Genomic DNA, 18,066 nt, shown 5'->3' on the forward strand with positions numbered 1-18,066 from the left:
GCTAAATTGCCCCTTAATTGGAAAATCAAATTGGGTACACTAAATTCAAAAAACACATCTGCATGCCTTTAAAACACTGCTTTTAACATGTTGCCTTCCAAATCAATTTGCAGTTTAAATGCCTGCCCTCAATGGGCGGTCCCAAGCTGGGAAGCGTCATAAGGGGGGGCTGCACTGGCGCTTGCGCAGACACTCCTGCTGCGGAGGCCCCAGGCTGCCGAATGGCGTGGAAATTTCGACGCATTTTCGAAGTGCAGGTAAGTGCGCCCTCTTCCCTCCCCCTTTCGGAATTGCCTGTGGCTCGTTCCACTAGCCTCAAGTTAAGGGCCGAGCCTGCCTTGGAAGTCGGCCGGGCTGGTTTTCGGGGCGGTCTCTAACTTTTTGCCCACTGGGTGGCATCGCCCTTGTGGGAGATGACGGGCATTTTGGGAAAGGTGAACAATAAGAAAAGGGGGCGAAGTTCGTTCAGTCGAGGCACAAAGTACTTCGCAGCGGCAAAGGGGACTCGAGCCCGCCCTGCCCAGGTGCGAAAGAAGACAAGCCCCCCCCCCACCCCCCTTCCCTGGGGATGCATTTTAAAATGGTGACGGTTGAAGCAGTGAATTGACGCGAGAGCCCAAAGGACCAGGTAAGGAATAAAGACAACAAGTTCAAACCGAATGTGAAGTTTCCCAGGTAAACATATTTCAAGGAGACCCGGTCTATTGTCAATATTAAATTGAAATGTTTGCCTCAATTGACGAATTGAGTTCCTGACAACTACCACTTGTGCTCTCCAGGGGCATTCCACGGCAATACACATAAGAGTTCCCGACGTTTCTGAAAGAACGAATGCTCCCTGCCCCACTGACCAGCGTTTACGTCAATTCCTCAAACCTACTATTTACTTTGTATTACTTTATTGTTTCGATTCACTTGAGTGGAAACCTGCAGGTTATGAAGAGAATAACAGTTATTCGCAGACTGAAGTCAAGTCATGGATTCAAAACTCATGTTTCTCTTTCCTCACATGCTGCCAGACCTGCTGAGTTTACTCAGCGCTTTCTGTTTTTATTGTAACATCTGGGGTGGGATTCTCCCCTACCCGACGGGGCGGGGTCGGGGTGGGGGGGTTGGGGGGTGGTGGTGGTGGTGGTGGGGGTGGGGGGGTGGGGGGGGGGTCCCGGCGCCGAGGAGTGGCGTGAACCACTCCGGCGTCGGGCCGCCCCAAAGGTGCGGAGGGCTAGGCCCGCCCCGGAGTGGTTTGCGCCCCGCCGGCCGGCGGGGAAGGGGTTTGGTACCACGCCAACTGGCGTCGAAGGGCCTCCGCTGGCCAACGCGAGTTGGCGCATGCGCGGGAGCGCCAGTGTGTGCTGGCGTCATCCCGGCGCATGCACGGGAGGGTTCGTCTTCGCATCAGCCATGGCGGAGGACCACAGCGGCCGATGCGGAGGAATAAAGTGCCCCGCACGGCACAGGCCCACCCGCAGATCGGTGGGCCCCGATCGCGGGCCAGGCCACCGTGGGGGCACCCCCGGGGCCAGATCCCACCGAGAACCCCGGAGGCCGCCCACAGAGCTGGGTCCCGCCGGTAGGGACCAACATTGATTTACACCAGCAGGACCCTCGTTAAACGGGTGAGACTTCGGCCCATCGCGGCCCAGAGAATTCAGGCGGCCCCGGGGCCCATTGAGTCGCGCCGGTCTCCGCAATTCTCCGAGGCGGGCGGCGCGGTTCACGCCGGGGCGATTTTTGGGAGGCCAGAGAATTCTGAGGACGGCGGGGGCGGGATTCACGCCGTCCCCCGGCGATTCTCCGACCCGGTGTGGGGGTCGGAGAATTCCGCCCCTAATGTCTGGCAGTGAAGGTGAAAAATGCTTTATTTAAAAAAAAAAAAATATGACCTGCAGTACCGTTCAATATTAAAAATAACATTAGCAGCTAAAAAAGTTGCTGAAGGGGCTGACACATTCATTGAGGTCCGATAATGGGTGAGGGTTTGCAATGTGCGATTTGAAATGCAAGCAACCTTAAATTTTGTGTTGCCTGTTAATTCTAATGCTGAGTGGCTACACGCTCAGCAGTGGGCCCAAATACCAGGTTACACCCAGCCTGCATCTGTCAAAGAGGAGGTGCATTCAGGTGCCAACAGTTCATTCAATTGGCTGGGAAACATGTTAGGAGCAGAACAAAATGAGTAATAGTGCAGCAGAACAGAGAGAAAGCTTCATGTCCTCTGATGCAGTGCATGAAAGGAAGAGAGATGTGCATTATCCATCAGATCCCAGAGACCCTCCAGCAGATATTGTGGGAGCAGATAGCCATAGGGACCAACGGCAGAATTCCAGCTCCAAAACACAGTACTGGAAGAAGCTCAATCATCTCGCACAAGTACTGAAGGTCAGTGGGTGAATCTACAAAAGCAATATCCCAGTGATGACTCCACCAAACCCACATAATTTTCAATAAACCACATCCTCCTCATTCACATAACCATTTGTTGTCCCATCCACTCCTTGCAGTTACCATTTCCCCAAACCTCACACCTACATATTAGCTTGCATTCACTGACTGCTATTCAAACATGACTGACCCATCACCCAAACACATTGCACCAAACCAACTGTCACGCCTCCCCCCCTCTCTCTCTCTCTCTCTCTCTCTCTCTTGAAGGACCCTCTTTCTTTTGAAGGACAAGTTGACCCATAATGCAGTTAATAATAATGAATCAGCAGAGGACAGGTAAAGTTGAACATTCAACCTCTTGGAGGACACAATGCTCAGCATTATTGGTGGAACAACAGAATCCCTGGAATCATTGAGGATGATGCTATATACCTAATTCACCTTCTCACATCCCAATCTTTCCCTCAGCCGGCAATCTCCCTGATCTACAAGCTTGCAAATGGTGTAAGTAAGCACATCTTGCTTCCCCCAACCCCCCTCCCCATTTCCCTGCACACAAGCCACCATCATGCCTTTCTACTTTCAGATACACAAGAAGAGCCATTTAGATAGACAATGCTGGGAGAGCAAGAGCTGGCAGAAGAACAAGACACTGAGGAAGAAGAAAAAGCATCAATCGCTCTAACATTCACAATGTATAGCTGAGGTACTGGCACCATGTGTACTTATAAAGTACTTTCGAAATGGAGACTACTCATGGTGAGTTAATTTGCATGAACATGCTGTACGTGAACTCTGCTGCCGAGGACTTCAATGAGTTGGCATACAGAAAATGGTGATGGGTATACATACAGAAAAAATTGGTACATTGCTAGAGCCTGCTGTCACTCCTGAGAATCACAGAAGAGGTGGGGTCCAACTTGTGCAGAGGGCCTTTGCAGAGTTTTAAGTCTGTTCTTTCCAGTCTGGAAGTGATGGCCAGCTCCAGAAGAGTACTTGCAGAGCCAACTGTCTTGTGGCTGATGTCTCAGATAACTTTTTTTTCTCCTCTTCCTCCTGAGCTGGCCGTCAAAGCCAAGGTAGTAAGGGTTGCACGTTCATGATGGACAGGTTGTGTAAGGTGCAGAAAAATTGCATGAACTGGGGCACCTTACTCTGGAGGAGACCCGAGTAAGACTGGAACAAATAATATTTCACACTTACCACAGAAGACATGCAGACAGGGACCCACAGCGTTCCAACACTTTATAAGTTGGAGGAAGTGCATATAAGTCAAAGGATAAGTTGTTCAATGCTGAACAAGTGCAGTCATGCAAAGGTGTGGTGTGAGATGGAGACTGGTGCAGTCTCTGTTCAAAAGAAGCAACCCCATTTCAACTCTTAACTTCTCAGTTCTCAACCCTCCACACTGTTCTAATGGAGCTCAATGTCAGCTCCAGGAGCAGCACCTTACCTCATAATTGAGCACTTTGCAACCTTCAGTGAATTCAACAATTTCATATCAAACATTTCTTCCATTTTTTTTTTCCAGACCTAACCTCTAGACCGATCTTGATTTCTTTATTTATCTCATTGCAACCTTATTTTTTCTTGCACCATCAACCTTTTGTCATTTAGGGCGGAATTTAATTGGAAAATGACTAAATGGCGTATTGGGCTCGGCTTCCCAATGGCCGCGCTGCGAGACCGTGGCCCATATTTGACGGCACTTAACTGCTGGAAATGATCCCCTGTGAGCTTCATGGTGGAACTGGCTGTCTCACCAGCTCATTCACCTTGACCGTGCCCTCCAGCTCCTTAATAACAAGGGGGGAGTTGCTCATAAACCTCACCTCCCAGGCACAGTGACCCCAAAGCAAGAGCCCCCAATGCATACCACGTGCAGGTGATGGGTGTAGGCAGAAAGACAGGAGTCAGACTTTGACATAAAGCTGAGGAGCACCAGCGCTTACCTCTCAGCAAGTTATCATCACTCTCCTGCCTTGTATATTGACCCTCTGCTAGTGCTGACGCAGTCCCATCACCCTGGAATGATTTTACACAGAAATGGAAGGGTGGAATAGGGTAGTTGGGAGGGGTGTGTGTGTCTGTGGTGTATGAAGGTGGGAGAAGGAGGGATTGGGGGAGATAAGAGAGGGGTGAGCTGACGGACAAAGCCTCGTCCTATGAGAAGTAGGTGAGGATGAGGGCCTTCCTTGCCTTGGGGCATGCTGGAGCATCGTAGCTGCTTGCCCTCCTTATTTTAGCTGCTCCCGTTGATCCTCCTCGGGCCTGTCCTCTAGCTCCTCCTCATTCTTCTCACGAGGCATGAGGCCGCATGACTCCTCCAGCATGTCGCCCGCTGCTGTGTCAGGTTGTGGAGGACACAGCAGGTCACCACAAAGCGGGAGACTCCGAGGTACTGCAGTGCACCACCAGAGCGGTCCAGGCATCCCAATCACATTTTAAGCAGTCCATTGCACCACTAAATGGCATATCCATTGTATCGGGTCTCTGCATCGGTCTCCAGCCTCCACACTGGCATCACAGTCCTGGACCTCAGCATGTTCCTCATTCCCAAGGGGTCAACCTGTCATCCTGGGGTGGTCCTCTGAAGATACCGAGGATCTCCAAGTGTCTCGGGTTGCAGCTATCCTGCATGTTACCTGGGAAGCGTACACACACGTGTATGATCCGGAGGTGGTGGTCGCACACGAGTTGAATATTCAGGGCATGGAACCCCTTCCTGTTAATGAAGGGCACTCACTGATGCCCCGGTGTGCTCAAGGTGACATGCGTGCAACCTGTTATCCCTGGGACCTGGTGCAACCCTGGCGATGAAGAATCCTGCTGCCCAGGCTTCTTGTTAGGCTTGGTCCAGCTCAAAGCTAATCTAGCCAGCTGCCTGGGCATACCAGGCAACAGTGACTTCTGGCATGCACTTGTGGGCTGTAGCTTGGAAAATGCCACAAGTCCCTGCTTGAGCCCTGGAATGAACCCTTTGCATAAACGTTCAGAGCTGTGGTGACCTTCATGGCCACCAGGAGTGGCACGGGGTGCCAAGTCTGCAAGGACATGGCACAGGTGACAAGCAGTCTCCTTATTGAGATCAAGCCTCCTACGGTACATGTTGCCAGTGACGCCTGTACACTTTGGGACCTCGTGGGCGGTTGGTCTCAACTCCCTGCACATGGGGTGCTGCTGTGAGCCTGCATCGATGCTTCGGCATCTGGCTGCACCAGCACCTCGAGGCTACCGCTGCGGGGTTGACAACACCTTCCATTTAGTTGTGTGAGAAATTAGAGGAGAGAGGCCGATAATCAGTTAGGGATATCACCCCTGGACCCTCAAAACCCTAGAGCCCCCTCTACCCTTTTATGTGTCCCTCCTTCTCTCATAGTGCCATCCACCGAGCCACTTGTGGTGGAGGACCCCACCACGCGCACTCATACCCAGCCACATCAGGAGACTTCTTGTGGGAAACGTCTGGGACTGCTCCGCTACCCTCCCCCAAACCACATGTTCTTTGATTGCGGGGACATCCCCAGTGCTGAAGCCAGCTTTTGGTGTTTGATTGTTGGCTGTTGCCTCTGTGGTGTTGACATCCCCAGGGTTCAGGCCCAGTCTTCTCTGTTTGATTGGAATGCTCTGCAATAAAACTTATCTGAGACATGGCATGTCTACCCACGAGAATGCTGTTGAAGCCCAACCAATTAAACAAATTCAGGAACAAATCAAAAGGGGCCACTCCTGATAGAGGCACTGTTCAAACTAAAACATAGATTAACTGAAACTTATACTCGAACCAAAAATGTGAACCAAAAGCTCTGCAAAACATCAGAGACCCTGCGGTGCCCACGGGCTTGGAATGCCTTGGACGGCCACCACATGCACCCTCTCCAGGGACACCCGATCGGTTGTAAATGAAGCCGCTGAAGAGGGCAGACAGTTGGGCTGGATGACCCCCTCGATCGCCCGCTGCCTGGACCTATTAGAAAATTACGCCAGACTTTGGAGCAGTGTTCATGAGGAGGTCCTCCTTTCTCACCCCTCTCCATACCACGTGCCCACAGAGAAGGGGCATGGGACTGAAGTGCAAACAAAACTTTATAAAAGATTTGAAAAGAAACTAAAAAGGGGTTCAGCCTAAAACATTTAACATTTTGAGGTCACGGATGGCTCGATGTGCCAACCCGGGGTGGTGAATCCAGCCCACTCCACTACCCATCACGTCCCGGACCCTGGTCATTCTGGCAGCCACACCCCTCTGCTCTGCCAGCCACTTGATGATACTGGTGGAGGTGCAGATTTCTGAGTAGCGGCTTCCTGCCAACAGCAACTACTCTTGATAGGGCGAGACGACTATGTTTCAAACTTTGAGAAGGTCTTGTAAAAGATGGACAGTACCTGCAGGGAGTAAGAAGACCCCTCCCCCGGCTCCATGAATAGGAACCCGAAGCAGGAGATTCAGAACCTCAGCAGCGATCCAGTACAGTCTTGTCCCAGAAGAAGTGTCTCAGAATATCTGGAGTTTCATCAGGGGAGGAGTCTAACCAGCCGGTACCTCAACATGGAGGCAACCAGCTGGCTTACAACGAGAACTCAACCACTGTCAGACAGCACTCGGAGCAGTACTGTCCAGCAGCCCAAGCGATCAGTGACCTTGGCTTCCAGTTCCTGTCAGTTTACCGGCCAGGATTCCTCCGTCGAGCAAAGGTGGACTCCCAAGTAGAGCATGCTGCTCCTGTTCCAAGTGAAAGGGTGGAGCTCCTCTGCTGGAGGGTTCATTTGCCAAGGACTGACCAGGAGTCTGGAACACTTGCCCACCTACTGGCAGAGGTCACGGCAGTGTACACAGTCTGGCACTCGTGCATCCTCTGCAACATTAGGAGCACGTCATCAGCGTCGGCTGAAAGCACCACACCGATGCCTGGTCCATGTAGAACCAGTCGCGACAGGAAAGTCTCCATGCAGATTGAATAAAGTTGGGGCAGTCCTCTCCCAAAGTTAAGGGGCACAGTCAGGCACCCTTTTACCTCCGTGAGACACTCTGTGGCAGTGTACTGAAGTCTGATCTGGGTGACAAACTGCATCCTGAACCTAAATGCTTGCAGCGTTCCGAATAAATATTTGTGATCCACCCTGTCAAACAACTCCTGATCAAGTGACAGGAAGGCATTCGATCCTGGCTCTGGGTCACTGTCCGTGTGGAGTTTGCACATTCTCCCCGTGTTTGCATGGGTTTCGCCCCCACAACCAAAGATGTGCAGGCTAGGTGGATTGGCCACGCTAAATTGCCCCTTAATTGGAAAAAATGAATTGGGTTCTCTAAATTTAAAGAAAAAGCAACAGGAAGGCACTCTACAGACTCCTCTGGGACTGGTGAATCAAGTCAGATAAATGTCATCATGAATGGTCTGGCCGGAGGGCGGCATGTGGCGCAGTGGTTAGCACTGGGACTACAGCGCTGAGGACCCGGGTTCGAATCCCGGCCCTGGGTCACTGTCCGTGTGGAGTTTGCACATTCTCCTCGTATCTGCGTGGGTTTCGCCCCCACAACCCAAAGATGTGCAGGTTAGGTGGATTGGCCACGCTAAATTGTCCCTTAATTGGGAAAAAAAATAATTGGGTAATTAAATTTATATTTTTTTTAAAAAGAAAGAAAAATGAATGGTCTGATCAGGACTATGTAGGACTGGTCAGGGTGGATCATGTGGTCCAGCCCGGTGCAAGGGCATAAAGATACGCATTAGCTTGGTGAAGATTTTAGCATCCATGCAGAGGAGGGAGACTGGTTGCCAGTTTTTAAGCAGGCAGAAGGCGGAGATCCTCCTTCGACAGCAGGGTAATGGTGACCCTGCGCCATGAAAGGGGTATCATGCTAGCCGTGCGACTTCCCCCAGGAGCCCCATGTGGCCCTGTAAAACTCTGCAGTTAGCCTGTCCTGATGCCCTCCGGATCCATCATCGGTCAGTAGAGTTGGGAGCTGTTGACAGTCCCAACACCTTTTTTTACAGGGTGTAGAAGAAGGGGAGTCGAGGTCCATGTCCGTGAGGAGATGGATACTCTGCCTCACATACGTACTCGGGCAGATGACGATTTGCAGGTCCCACAGTGCGCCCTTGTCCTCTCTGAACAAGGTTCTCATCGGGCTGACTGGGACATGACTCCAGGTCGAGTACCTCCTCTAACTCCTTGACCCTGGATTTCCGTCTCTTCCTCAACCCCCTCGCATACTCCTAACAGAAGGCACGCTCATGTCCCAGCATAGTCTCAAGGAGGGGAAACCTCCTAGCTTCCTTCTCTATCTGGCCCAGAAACGACAAAACGAGCCCAGGCACCACTCGTCCTCCAGCAGGTTGTTAAAATGCCAGTATGTCGACCATGTCTGAATGCATACGGGGTGAGCCCTGCCCACACCAGGAGGTTTTGTGTTTGCGATCAAAATGGGGGCGGGGCCACAGAGCAATGGCGGGCATTGGAAGCCACCATTCCCACACAGGTGTGCCAGTGGGGAAGATGGAGTTGCCATTTACCTGGGCAGTGCTACATCCACCCCAATGTGGTCTGGGTAAGGAAATGATAGGGAGAGGGAGAAAGGTGCTCTTCTCCCAGGTGGTGGGCGGAGGGGTGAGGAAGGGGGCGAGAGAGAGAGAGACATGGGGAGAGATGTACAGGGCACAAAAGGGTGGTTCGGTGGAAAGGAGGGGTTGCCATTTAAAAGGGTTGGTGCAGTCAAGTGGGAGGGGCCCAGTGATGACAGTCATAAATATGTGTCTCTGTCCCTTCAGCACAACCGATGGATGGATGTAACCAATATACCGCCCTTCCACTGTTCTTCCTCTCCAGCTAGATGTTGCATCAGCTTCCTGTTTTCCCCATCTGTGGCAGACTGGGAGGCCTTTGCAGTTGATCAGGAAACAAAACTGTCCCAGCCCCTCTTCTTAGACTGCAGATGTTGCTGCTGATGCAGTCAGTGTTATAGCTGGTCCCATGCTCAAGTTCATGCCCAGGGACTCACCTGAAGTCTAAGTTGCTTCACTTTCCCTCCAGCAGATCCACGCAAATTTGCTCTAGCTCCGAGCAAGCCAGAAGGTATAGAGAGAGCTCCCCTCCCTTTCTCCATCCCAGGCAACAGATCTTGTTTCCTTCTTTTCCTTTTCTCCAGGCTCTCGAAGCAAAGAAGCAGCAGCAATCAAATGCATAACCTCCAGGTAGCTGCAGCTGCAAGCAACAAATACAACCTGCCACCACAGGAGAATATTTTGTTTGTTAAACCGTCAATAATGTCTTTATAGACAAAAGATAAAAACAAACTACACAACAGTCCATGTATCACATTAACCAGTAACCAACAAGGAAAAGGCACCGTTCCATAAAAGGCACCTTTTCGCTACAGAGTATCAGTACAAACACAAAGCTACAACAATTCATTTATACGAAGAAAACCACAAAAGTACATTTATACAAAGAAAATCAAATACATGTTAACCAGTCAACAGTAGGGGAGGTGTTAGCCCTCCACTGACCGCAACGCATACTTCCTGAACGAAGGGGAAACGAGAGTACTCGTCCACCACGTTCAGGAAGTATGCGTTGCGGTCAGTGGAGGGGAGGGGCCCTTTGAAATCCAAACTTGAGGCCTTCAAAGGGGCGGGAAGCCTTGATCAGGTGCGCTCTATCCGGCCTGAAAAAGTGCGGTTTGCACTCTGCGCAGATGTGGCAGTTCCTGGTGACTGTACGGACCTCCTCCACAGAGTAGGGGAGGTTGCGGGACTTTACGAAATGGTAGAATCGAGTGACCCCCGGGTGGCAGAGGTCCTCGTGGAGGGCTTGGAGGCGGTCTATTTGTGCGTTGGCACATGTGCCGCGGGATAGGGCATCGGACGGCTCGTTCAGCTTTCCGGGACGGTACAAGATCTCATAGTGGAAGGTGGAGAGCTCGATCCTCCACCTTAAGATCTTGTCATTTTTAATTTTGCCCCGCTGTGCATTATCGAACATGAAGGCTACCGACCGTTGGTCGGTGAGGAGAGTGAATCTCCTGCCGGCCAGGTAATGCCTCCAATGCCGCACAGCTTCTACTATGGCTTGGGCTTCCTTTTCCACTGAGGAGTGGCGGATTTCTGAGGTGTGGAGGGTCCGGGAGAAAAAGGCCACGGGTCTGCCCGCTTGATTATGGGTGGCCGCCAGAGCTACGTCGGATGCGTCGCTCTCGACCTGGAAGGGGAGGGACTCGTCGATGGCGCGCATAGTGGCCTTTGCGATATCCGCTTTGATGCGGCTGAAGGCCTGGCGACCCTCTGTCGACAGAGGGAAGGTAGTGGACTGTATTAGTGGGCGGGCCTTGTCTGCATACTGGGGGACCCACTGGGCGTAATATGAAAAGAAACCCAGGCAACGTTTCAGGGCTTTGGAGCAGTGGGGGAGGGGAAATTCCATAAGGGGGCTCATGCGTTCGGGGTCGGGGCCTATTATCCCATTGCGCACTACGTATCCCAGGATGGCCAACCGGTTTGTGCTAAAAACGCACTTTTCCTCGTTGTATGTGAGGTTCAGGGCGGTAGCGGTCTGGAGGAACTTTTGGAGGTTGGCGTCGTGGTCCTGCTGATCGTGGCCGCAGATGGTTACGTTGTCGAGATACGGGAACGTGGCCTGCAACCCGTGCTGGTCAACCATTCGGTCCGTCTCTCGTTGGAAGACCGAGACCCCGTTTGTGACACCAAATGGGACCCTTAGGAAGTGGTATAGACGCCCGTCTGCCTCGAAGGCTGTGTACTTGCGGTCACCTGGGCGGATGGGGAGCTGGTAGTAGGCGGACTTGAGGTCCACGGTGGAGAAGACCTTATACTGGGCAATCCGATTGACCATGTCGGATATGCGGGGGAGAGGGTACGCATCTAGCTGCGTGTACCTGTTGATGGTCTGACTATAGTTTACGACCATCCTTTGCTTCTCCCCGGTCTTTACTACTACCAACTGGGCTCTCCAGGGACTATTGCTGGCATGGATTATGCCTTCTTTCAGCAACCGCTGGACTTCAGACCGAATAAATATCCGGTCCTGGGCGCTGTACCGTCTGCTCCTAGTGGCGACGGGTTTGCAATCCGGGGTGAGGTTTGCCAACAAGGACGGCGGTTCAACCTTGAGAGTTGCGAGGCCGCAGATAGTGAGTGGGGTATTGGGCCGCCGAATTGGAATGTTAGGCTCTGCAGGTTACACTGGAAATCTAATCCCAGTAATATGGGCGCGCAGAGTTGGGGAAGGACGTAGAGCCTGTAGTTCTTAAACTCTCTCCCTTGCACCGTTAGGTTCGCGATGCAGAACCCTTTGATCTCTACGGAGTGGGATCCTGCAGCTAGGGAAATCTTTTGCGTGCTTGGATGGATGGTCAGAAAACAGCGTCTTACCGTGTCTGGGTGAATAAAACTTTCAGTGTACCCGGAGTCGATCAGGCATGGCGTCTCGTATCCGTTGACCAGCACCGTTGTTGTCGTTGTCTGGAGCGTCCGGGGCCGCGATTGATCCAGTGTCACCGAAGCCAGTCGTGGTAGTAGTGTCGCGGCGCCTTCTTCGGACCCCGTGGAGCCGTCGATGCTGGGGTCCTTTGTTGTCAACCAAGATGGTGGCGTCCATGAATCGCATGCGGCCGGGGGTGGACAAAATGGCCGCCCCCATGGATCGCACGTGGTCGGGGGTGGACAAAATGGCCGCCCCCATGAATCGCACGTGGCTGGGGGTCACAAGATGGCGGCGCCCATCCTCCCCTCATGGTGCCCGGGACCCAAAATGGCGGCACCCGTGGTCGCCCATGGGGCGCTGGGGGGGGTTGGGGAGCGTTTGGGATGTGCTGGCCTCGTTCTTCTCCGGGGATTGCGGCGACCCAACGGGACCGGCACACTGCCGCGTAATGGCCCTTCTTGCCGCAGCTTTTACAAATAGCTGCGCGGGCCGGGCAGCGCTGCCGGGGGTGTTTCGCTTGTCCGCAGAAATAGCAGCGGGCCCCCCCGGGATGGTCTGGCGCTTTAACCGCGCAAGCTTGCGAGGGGGGGGGGGTTGTCGCGACGGGGGTCCACGGAGCCCAAGGGGATGCTGCGTGGTCGGGGCCGTAGGCGCGTGCGTTTTGCGAGGCCACATCTAGGGAAGCTGCAAGGGCCCGTGCCTCTGAGAATCATAGCGACTCTCTTTCTAAAAGCCTTTGGTGGATTTGGGGAGAGTTCATACCTGCCACAAATGCCACTAATCGCGAATTAGCATGTCCGTGTGTTCGATCGCGTTCACCGGCGGGCAGCTGCAGCCCCGTCCCAAAATTAGCAGCGCGGCGTAGAATTCTTCTAGCGATTCTCCGGGACTTTGCTGTCTCGTCGCGATTTGATGGCGCGCGTAGACCTGGTTAACGGGCCGAACGGAGATGCCCTTCAGCAATGCGAGCGCAGTCGGGAAATCCTCTGCGTCTTCTATGAGAGGGTAAATTTCCAGGCTTACCCTCGAATGCAGGACCTGCATTTTCTGGTCTTCTGTGATCCGGCCGGGGGCCGTTCGGAGGTAGCCTTCAAAACATGCTTGCCAGTGTTTAAATACTGCTGCCGAGTTCGCTGCGTGGGGGCTGATCCGCAGGCATTCCGGGGCGATCCGGAGCTCCATAGTCTTTTAAGCTCGCTTAATAAATTGTAGTGCACAATGACTTACGAGAGAGACGAGAAGTGATGAAGTCGATTCAGGCTTTATTAAGCGAGACTTGTCCCCAGCAGCTCAGCAACAGAATGAAGCGGCGGGGAGAAGCTCGGGTTCTTATACTCCGCCTTCAGGGTGGAGCCAGGAGTCGGCAGCCAACCAGGACCCGGGATCTGTCAGCCAATAGCATCACGGCTTCACAGTCCCACATGATCCCTAATACATACCACCACACCACTCCATGGGCGGGGGTGTGAGTGGAAACACCCCTTGAGGCCCCCCCAACACCTGGTGCTGCCAGTCCTGGATGTCTTCTCTGGGCTCAACCAGGGTCTGCACGTTCGCGGCCATGGAGCACATGGACCACCTCCCTGAGGGCCTGGGACAAGTCCCTCTGGGATTGCGCTGCGCCGGCCAACTCCTGGGCAATGCCGCCGATGCTCTCAGCCATGGCCTGCTGTGACTGGGCCACGCTGAGGAGAGCAGCTGCGATGTCCACGTGGCTCTGGCACATGGCTGCCTGTGAGAGGGCAGCCCTGTCCTGGGACTCGGCCACCGCCTGCACAGAATGCCCCAGGCCTTGCACACGCAGACCCATATCCAACACCATCGGCCCCATTGCCACCACCACTGATGTCACCCGTGTGGTGTCGGTCTGGGTGGCATGAATGACTGGTACCATCCTCTGCTCGTGCATGTGGACGGACTCCACCTCCGCCTGCAGGGGCTGTCATCCCCTCTTGTAGTCCCTTGGTCTCTGAATGCACCTCCACTGTGGCTGGGACTGGATGTTCCAGGAGCCTGGGGCCCGTCTGGGTGGCAGCTGGTTCCTGGGGCTGGCATGCTCTCCGACCGTCCACCCCTCGGCTACTCCTATCTCCACCTGCTGTATCGGATGCGATGCATGGTGCGCACCAGGTAGTGTCCCAGTATCCTCTTCACTAATGTGCCCAACCAAGGTGATAGTTTCTGAGATGGTGGAGGGCGTTGGAGACAGCTGTGATGGGAAGACTGTGTCCTCCTCTGACCCGAACTCCGGGGTCTCCTGAGTCTCGAGGAAAGGGCTGATGTTCAGGCTGCTCTCCCTGTCAAGTGCTGCCTGGTGGGGGCACAGGCTCTGGCACTGGCTGGGGGCGAGGTCTCCGGATGGACCAGCCTTATCTCCGGCATTTCCTGGAAGAGACAAGATGGGGGGGGGGGGGGGCGTGGGTTGGGGGGGTGAAGACAGGGGTGTGGTTGTGAGGAGGGTATGGGGTGGGAGGGTGCCCACACATGTGTCATGGGGGGTGGGAGAGGCTGTGGGGGTGCCACACATGTCATGGAGATACGCAACTGAGCAGGGTCCCCGAATCGTTGACCTCCCTTTCCTCCAGGCCGCCAACCACGTCCAGTGCCCACTGCTCAGGCATGGTGAGGGGCCGCAGGTCTGGTGGTAGTCCTCCGACTGCTCAGGCATGGTGAGGGGCCGCAGGTCTGGTGGTAGTCCTCCGGTTTTATCCCGCTCCTGGCGGTTGTGCACGGCCTTCTGGGGTGGGGTGGTGATGAGTGGAAACACAAACAATAAAAGTGTTACACGTTCCGATGCATGCAGCCCAGGTGTTGGGCAGATGATGGCATCAGTGGCCAGGGCACCCGGCCATTGCGGCTGGCATGGGTGCTGGCATGTGGGGCAGGGTGGGGATTTGGCCGTCCCCTTATGGTGGACGGTATGTGGGGGGGGGGGGGCGGGGTTAGTGCCAGGGGCAAGGAGCAGCCGACTCACCTTGGCCGTCCTGAGTAGGTCGTATTGTCTCTCGCGGCACTGCAGGCCAGTCCGGACGATGTTGCCCATGGCGCTGACCACGTCTGCCACCTGCGCCCTGGCTCGGCGTACGACGGCGCCTGGTGGCCTTCCTCCCGGGCCGGGGTAAAGGGTCATCCTTCTCTCCTCCACGGCGTCCAGGCGGGTCTCCAGCTCTGCGCCCCTGAACCGTGGCGCTGCTCTTCTATCCATCTTATTGACTGGGATGGTGTGTGTGGGGGGAAGGATCGTTTCAGTGCGGTTGTGGCATAGGGGCCTCATGTGCGCCAATCACGGGCCCATTTCACATGGAACCGGTTGTGTTCCACGTGGCGATGGTGCTAGCCCATTTAGAGTTGCTGAATCGGCGCACCTGTTGCGCCGTTTGTGCTGTCATAAAACACCACAGTTCCCATGCCGGCTTCAGCACTTAGTCTCAAAATCAGAGAATCTAGCCCATGGTTCCCAGATATTAAACAGTTAAAATTGCAACAAAGTCACCAGAAACCGGCAAAGCAGTCCTTCAATACCTTCAGCAAGCTGCTCCGTTGAATCAGGCTACCAAACTACCCCTACTTCAGCATGGGCAGCAGGTCACCTGATTTCCTCCCTTCCCTTACTCCAGACCAAAGAAGTGAAAGAGGCAGCAGCAAGAAAACACACGGCTTCCTGCCAGTAAACATTGAACAGTCAGCACCAGCAAGTTGCAAGAGCAGTTCCTCAATACCTTCAGCTGGTTGCTCAGTTGAATCAGGCTGTCATCTTCCCCTCCTCCACTGGCAGCAGGTCCCCTGACTTTCTCCCTTTCCTTGCTCCAGGCCACAGGAGTAAAAGGCAGAAGCAAGCAATCACACGGCTTCCAGATATTAAACCTAAAATAGTCACCAACAAGCTGCAAAATCAGTTCTTCAATACCTGCAGCAATTGCTCAGTTGAATTGGGCCACCACCCTTCCCCTTATTCAGGACTGGCTGTAGTTTCATCTTACTCCCTCCCATTCCTTAATGAAAAAAATGAAAATCGCTTATTGTCGCAAGTAGGCTTCAATGAAGTTACTGTGAAAACCCCCTAGTCGCCACATTCCGGCGCCTGTTCTGGGAGGCTGGTACAGGAATTGAACCATGCTGCTGGCCTGCCTTGGTTTGCTTTAAAAGGCAGCTTTTTAGCCCAGTGTGCTGAACCAGTCCCTGACTCCAGGCCACAGAAACAAAAGAGACAGCAGCAAACACAGAGCTTCTGGGCAACGACAAGGGCATGTGGGTCGCTCTGCCTCTCTCTTCCCCTCTGGGAGCTCTCAGCAGCAGACCCTCAAAGGCAGGAGTAATCATAGTGGAAAGTCACACTAACATAGAGCACAACAAAAGAGTTAAAGAGCACCCCCTTCTCCTTCTTCAGTCTGGTAGTAAGCCTGCTTACATCCTCCCTTTGTCTTCTTTCAGGCCACAGGAGCAGAAGAGGCAGCATCAAACAAACACTAGGCCTTCAGGCATTTTGCAGCCAAAAGCAGGAGTAAAGCGCTCACAATCAACAGCCACTTGAGAATGTTTTGTTTATTAAATGGTCAACAATACCTTTTTCCAAACAAGATTAAAAAAAGCAAACTACTTTACAGTCCACATATCATATTACAAATTAACCAACAAGGAAAAGGCCGGTACCGGGCCATGCACACAGGCCCCATTTCACTGCAGAATATTGGTACAAACACAAAGCTACAACAGTGTATTTATACAAAGAAAATTAAACACATGTTAAACAGTCAACAATACAATGAAGTTACCAGCAGTTGAATCAACCTGGTGCTCACTCCCCCTCTTGCAGCTCCCAGCAGCTGAACTCAGAGCATTTGAAAGCCGCTTGGGGGTAGCTCAACAATACCCCGGAAAGCCATACTGACTCAGAGCACAGCGAAGGAGCGAGAAAATAACCCCACCGGGGTCCCACCACAGACCAAAGAGGCTGCAGCAGATACACACATGGCCTCCAGACATTAATGAATAAACAAATAACAGTACAATGAAGTTCCAGCATACAAATCAACCCACTACTCCCACTCCTGCAGCTCCCAACAGCAGACTTGCATCAGTGGAACGTCTGCTGGGAGTAATGAAATAATGCACCGGATAGCCACACTGATGCCGATCATGGGGGAAACAAAAAGAGACCACCCCCTTCTGGACCCACGCCACAGACAAAAAGGGCTGCAGCAGACAGACACACAGCCTCCAGACGTCAAAATGTCATAAGAGTAAGAAATTACCCCCTGCAGCTCCAGCAATAGACCCACATCAGTGGAAAGTCACTGGGGGATGAGCAAAACAATACACTGGAAAAGTCACACTGACACAATGTGGCAGAAGAGCGAGAGAGCACCCCTTCCCCTTCTGCAGCACTGGCAGTGGTTCCACACTCCAGGTCACAGAAACATAAAGAGCTGCAGCAAACAAGCCCACAGATTCCAGGCATTAAACAATATACTGCAATGGTACAATAGCAAGCATACACCTTTCGAACATTGAACAGAAGCAAGCAACAGTACGAAAAGGCACTAATTTGCATGGCCTTCAAGCCTGATACAGTAAACAGTCACCAGCACAATAAAACCACCAAATACCTTCAACAGCATTTCTTCATGACCTTCAAGTTGCTCAGTTGAAGAGCTTCCACCCTTCCCCTCCTGTATTGCCTGCATCCCATCACCAACTCCACCCAATGTTTGGTCCAGACACAGAAGCAAAAGAGGCAGAAACAAGCAAACACACGGCTTCCACACATGAAACCTTGAATGGTCAGCAGTACAATAAATGCACCAGCAAGCTCCAAAGCAGTTCTTCATAATCTCAGCAAGTTACAGTTACTTAGTTGAATCAGCCGCCGCCCTCCACTTCCGTCAACACTGACATGAGCTTCATCTCACTCTCTTTTCTTCCTCAATCCAGGCTACTGAAGCAAAGGAGGCGGCAACATGCAGACACACAGCTTCCAAGTAGTTGCAACAGCATTTGCGCACTCCACCTCTCACTTCACCTCTGACAGCTCCCAGTAGCAGACTCAAGACAGGAATAATCATTACCAAACGCCAAGCATAGCAGAAAAGTGAGAGAGCATCTCTTCACCTTCTATAGACAGATAGTCGACATGCCAATCCTCCCCTTGCCTGACTACAGGAGACAGCAACAAACAGACACCCAGACTCCAGGTAGCAGCAGTAGCATTTGAGTCACTCTGGCAGCTCCCAGCAGCAGACT

At 53.0% G+C, this 18,066-nt stretch overlaps 1 protein-coding gene across 1 annotated transcript in view; it reads left to right on the forward strand.

The window, feature by feature from the left end:
* Window positions 1-344: 344 nt before the first annotated feature.
* LOC140420929 (sodium- and chloride-dependent neutral and basic amino acid transporter B(0+)-like) overlaps window positions 345-18,066 on the forward strand; it is a 269,713-nt gene continuing 251,991 nt past the window's right edge. The window contains exons 1-2 of the mRNA XM_072505091.1: window positions 345-628; window positions 2,972-3,144. Coding sequence (XP_072361192.1) covers window positions 3,103-3,144 — 42 coding nt within the window. The 5' untranslated portion in view covers window positions 345-628; window positions 2,972-3,102. The remainder of the gene's footprint in view (window positions 629-2,971; window positions 3,145-18,066) is intronic.

Source organism: Scyliorhinus torazame, chromosome 5, assembly GCF_047496885.1.
Source record: "Scyliorhinus torazame isolate Kashiwa2021f chromosome 5, sScyTor2.1, whole genome shotgun sequence".
NCBI lineage: Eukaryota > Metazoa > Chordata > Chondrichthyes > Carcharhiniformes > Scyliorhinidae > Scyliorhinus > Scyliorhinus torazame.